This window comes from Arachis ipaensis, chromosome B1, assembly GCF_059453495.1.
Source record: "Arachis ipaensis isolate K30076 ecotype BB chromosome B1, ASM5945349v1, whole genome shotgun sequence".
Classification (NCBI taxonomy): domain Eukaryota; kingdom Viridiplantae; phylum Streptophyta; class Magnoliopsida; order Fabales; family Fabaceae; genus Arachis; species Arachis ipaensis.
The window spans coordinates 21,625,446-21,630,827 of NC_142436.1; the positions used below are offsets into that span (position 1 = coordinate 21,625,446).

At 36.4% G+C, this 5,382-nt stretch overlaps 1 protein-coding gene across 1 annotated transcript; it reads left to right on the plus strand.

The window, feature by feature from the left end:
• The first annotated feature begins 2,222 nt into the window (after positions 1 to 2,222).
• Positions 2,223 to 5,133, plus strand: LOC148575929 (F-box/kelch-repeat protein At3g23880-like). Its single transcript, XM_088502624.1, is given in 4 exon segments — positions 2,223 to 2,281; positions 2,394 to 2,718; positions 2,721 to 3,222; positions 4,958 to 5,133. Coding segments are annotated over 4 exon segments (1,062 nt in total).
• Positions 5,134 to 5,382: the final 249 nt, after the last annotated feature.

Here is a 5,382-nt window from a genome sequence, read left to right on the forward strand (position 1 = left end):
GAAAACTAGTAGCCTAGGGTTACAGAAATAGGTAATTAATGCAGAAATCTTCTTCCGGGCCCACTTGATGTGTGCTTGGGCTGAGCATTGAAGCTTCCATATGTAGAGACTTTTTTTGGAGTTAAACGCCAGCTTTTGTGCCAGTTTGGGCGTTTAACTCTAGCTTTTGTTCCAGTTTTGGAGTGAATTCTTGAGCTGACTTAGAACGCCTGTTTGGGCCATCAAATCTCAGGCAAAGTATGGACTATTATATATTTCTGGAAAGCCCAGGATGTCTACTTTCCAACGCAATTGAGAGCGCGCTAATTCGATTTCTGTAGCTCCAGAAAATCCACTTTGAGTGCAGAGAGGTCAGAATCCAACAGCATCTGCAGTCCTTTTTCAGCCTCTGAATCAGATTTTTGCTCAGGTCCCTCAATTTCAGCCAAAAAATACCTGAAATCATAGAAAAATACAAAAACTCATAGTAAAGTCCAGAAATGTGATTTTTAAATAAAAACTAATAAAAATATAATAAAAACTAATTAAAATATACTAAAAATATACTAAAAACAATGCCAAAAAGCGTATAAATTATCCGCTCATCACTTATCATGCTTGTGAGTTTTATAGATACAGAAGATTTTTAAATTTCTCAGTATGATCCCTGTTCGAGAACCCTTCCGAACTTACAAAAGTTGTTCGCATCCCAGGAAAATGTAGCCACAATATTATTAGCTCTCGCAATGGATTGTGTACTTGCTTGACATTACTGTCGTCGATAACTGTATCATGCTATGGAATCCTTGTACTGGGTTGGATATGATCATGTGAGTTGTGAGTGTTCATTTGCTCTTGCCTTTGTAGGAGTATACTAGTGTCTCTTTGTACTTACTGTATAATTTATGCTTGACATGAAATTTTGATCTTAGATGCAAACCTATTATCCCATAATTTAATTCCTACTACCATTTTCTTTTAATTTTGTTGTTTTTGGATCCAAAACTGGACGCTTTACCAGTTGAAGCAATTGCGATATGCTTATAATTGGTGCATGAATGATCTATAGTATTGGGACTTTAAATTAAGGAGTAATATTATTAATGATTGTTTTACTAGCAAATAAAATTAAAATTAAACCCACTTCTACAATCACACTCTTCCCATCTCCTTTTTGACAAATCAACCTGATGACGTTAGTTATTGGTTATTTATAAAGATTAAATATCAACCTTTCATGAACATATCACATGACTGAAGAATATAAAAGAAAGAAAAAGGCAATAAGAGATGTATTTAATTCAATTTATGTTACTAAAACATAAGAGATAATATTTATTTTTTATTGTAAAAAAATGATTAAGAATTCTAATTTATTTTGTTAATTATTCTCTTAACTTCTGAATAGAACTTAAAATTTTGGTATGTTTTGGATTTCATAAAAAAAATTTACAAATTTATGTATTAAAATATAATAAGTAACAAATAAACAAATAAAATAAGCTTTCAAACTATTCCTGTGAAAAAGGAATTGGAAACAAATAGGGCATAGCATTTGGAGCTGGCAAGTTTGTGAGGCTAAACCTTTTTGCTGCTGCCGCTAACCTCCACCGAAATCCGAGCAGTGTCACTCTCGATTAAAATTGTTATGACGCATCCTGATGAGAGGATTAGGAAGCATTTAGGAGCCACCAAAAATAGCCCAAAACGGCTGCTGCCTTCAATAGTAACACCATTCTAGCCGTTGCCGATCCTTCCGGATGAACTCATCAGAGAAATCTTGCTGAGGCTTCCAGCGAGGTCGCTGCTTCAATTACGGAGTGTGTGCGGTTCATGGAGAACCCTAATTTTGATCTCCCAATTTGCCAACAACCATGTTCGATGCTCAACTGCCATTGATCCATGTTTTAGCCATTCACGAGTTGCTTATCATGCTTGTTGGTTCTACACATATAGAAGATGAATAGAAGTTAAAACATAACTTTTGTATGTTTTGGATGTTTTAAAAAAGTTATACAAATTTAAGTATTAAAAAATAATAAGTAACAAATAAATAAATAAAAAAATATTTCAAACTACCGTGGGAAAGGAATTGGAAATCCGAGCAGTGTTACTCTCTATTAACGTTGTTATCATGCATCTTGACGAAAGGAGTAGGAAGCTTTTAGGAGTCACTAAAAACCGTCCGAAACAGCTGCTCCCTTCAACGGTAACGCCATTGCAACCGCTGACGATCCTTCCAGATGAATTCACAGAGAAATCTTGCTGAGGCTTCCGAAGAGGTCACTTCTTCGGTTATGGAGTGTGTGCAGTTCATGGAGAACCCTAATTTTGATCTCCCAATTTGTCAAAGACCATGTTTGACATTCAATTATCGCAGATTCATGTTGAGTGAGCTGCAAGCTTTATCATAGTTGGGGCTTCTTTTACGAAAGATTTAGAGAATTCTCTGTACGATCCTTGTTGGAGAACCTTTTTGAGCCTACGAAAGTGGTTCTCATCGAAGGAAGACATCACCACCGGATTATTGGCTCTTGCAATGGATTATTGTGCATGCTTGATTTTACTAACACCAATAACAAGCATGCCATGTTATGGAACCCCTGCACTGGATTAGCATCCCAATCGCTAGAAATTGGGATTTTCATATTGGTTCGCGGCTTCAGCTGTGATCATGTGAATGACAAGTACAAACTTGTTGGGACTATAAATCAACAACAACAATGGAAACCTCATAAATCTAAACCAGAATCTATACATTTTGCCCGAATCCTTCAAGGAGAACCATTCAAGATATCCCAGTTAGTGGCAAGATTGGTGATGCTAATGAAGGGATATTTGTGTCTGGCACAGTCACTTTTAATTGGATTCATTTGCATGACACTTTGGGTTGCTTGGTTATTTCCCTTGACTTGGTGAAGGAGACTCTTAACGAACTTTCTTTGCCTCAAATTCCAGAAAATAAAACAATCTACTTCCCGAAGTTATGTGTGCTGAGGAACTGTCTTGCGGTTTGTTTTGATCATGAGAAAACTCATTGGTTTGTGTGGCTCATGAAGGAGTGTGGAGTGCCTCAATCTTGGACTAAATTAGACAGCATCCGCTGCCACCCGCGTCTATCTAGTGAATATTTACGGCCATTGTATATCTGGGGAAATGATGTTATGGCGGTCGCATCATCTTCAAAGATAGTTCCGTATAACTTGGATCATGGCAGCTTTGAATTTCCCGTCATTAACCACTGTAATTCAATGAAATTGTTCTTCCATATTTATCATGAAAGTTTAGTTTTACTACCATCATATCTTGACCTTCGAAGTGTACAAGCTCTCTTATAAAATGTTTGATTATGGTCAACTCCTTATGCCTTCTTTTTTTTAGTGATTTATTTATCTAGCTTTTAACAAAACTATACTTTCTGTTATGATTATTGCCCATTTCTGTTATGAACCAATTTAGAGGTATGCAAATGATGGACTTATAATTGTCAATGATTCTTTTATGAGTTAATAAAATCGAACCTAAATTGGTTACTTAATTTTCCTTTCTCTACTAACATGACAAAAGTGACAGAGAAAACTAATTCATGAAGTGAGAGTCTGGTAGATTTCTTAAATATATGAATGTCAAAAAGAATAAAGTTGAGTCTTTAATCTTTCCTAATCTCAGATATAAGCACAGAGAAACTTTATAAGTTCTAATAATACATGAGCTTAGAATAAATAGATTTCACTTTTTCCTTGTAAATATCTAAATACGAAGAATATCACTTCAAATAACAAATATGATTAGAAATCAAACTAAAAGCTCATATCAAAGTTTACTAGTTTAGCTTTTTGCACTTCCTTTTGATGGAGGCATCCACAGCTTTTCCAATGCCACCAACTCTTTAGTATTATTATAGTTATTATTCTTTTTCTTACCTCCTCAACCACAGAAGTCCATTCATCCTTTTTTTTCCTGCAACTCTTTATTATTCTTTTTCTTACCTCCTCAACCACCAACTCATTTAAGAAAAATATATATTTTGAGTTTGATTTATTTAGAAAAAATTATTTTACAATTTTAAATTATTTAAGAAAAGTATTATGTTTAAGTTTGATTTAAAAATGAAAAGGGCTTATGTTTTGAATTTGACTCAAGGATTTTATTTGGAGGAGTTTTTGTGAACGTTAAAAGTAATTGAATTTTTATTGAATGATTTCATTTTGTAATATCTTGGAAAAAGTTAAAGAATTAGTTTTAAGGATGAAAGGGGGATTGGTTTTGGTTTAAAAGAAAAAACAAGATAAATCGGCATGTGTGATTATGAAATGATTAAAAGGTCACGAGAGGGTGACAGAAAGTAAATAGTTATAGTGTTGATGCGAACATGTTAAGCCGTGGGCTTTATGTCTGAATGATTGTACGGGGATTCCGTGTATATAGAATGGCTTCCAGGAGAAAGGAGCACATGCTTCAGCTGGAGAATCAGCGCGTGCAAGTACTTGCAGAGGTCATGTTCGATATACTTCAGCTGGAGAATCAGCGCCTGCAAGAAGTAGTAACTTGCAGAGGTTATGTCACTGGAATGCCTTATCTGACTTGCGAGTCGGATTGCGTCGGGTGCGTGTTGAAACCGACAAATGAGCTCGTTACCTGCAATAGGGTTAGACGTGCATCATCTTTGTTGTGCATTTGCATTTTACTTGATACAGTGAAATAGTTTGTGATTGTCTTCCTGTGTATATGCATTCCTTACTGTTACTCTGAATTGTGGTAATTAGATACTTCTTTGTGATTCTTGTATATTTTGTTGTGAATTACTTGAATTGTGGTAATCCTGACTAAACTAACTACCCCCGACCCTACTAAGAACTTCACAGTTCTTACCCCTTTTCTTCCTCCCCTTCAGATGGAGATCGGAGTCTTGTTTTATGAGATGGACCCTCCCTATATATATATAAGGATATTGTACAGCATAGGTTTTATGTAGTAGGTGCGGAGATTAGGACTCGTATGTATATTCTGCATGATCACCCCTTCAGTCATCCTATTAACACTCCACAGTTTAACCCCAATAATCCCTACGAGTTCCCGTTGAAATGGCTTCACTCAGATGCACCATTTCACTCGTTCCATGACGGGCCAGTGCCTCATCAGCATCCCGATTAGCCTACGGACAAGGTGGACCCTGAGCCTGAGCCCATGGAGGAGCATATTTCAGAGCATGTACTGGAGGAGGATATCCCTATAGAGCAGATCTTAGTATCTTCATCCGCGCCATCTTTTGAGGAGCCACTCTCTGCCTCTATTAGTGGACCGACGAGTGTTGGTCAGACCAGTAGCACGAGTGCCAATGCCCCTCATGAGATTATAGAGATTTTCGATGACGAGGACGAGGATCCTGAGGAGTATTCTGAT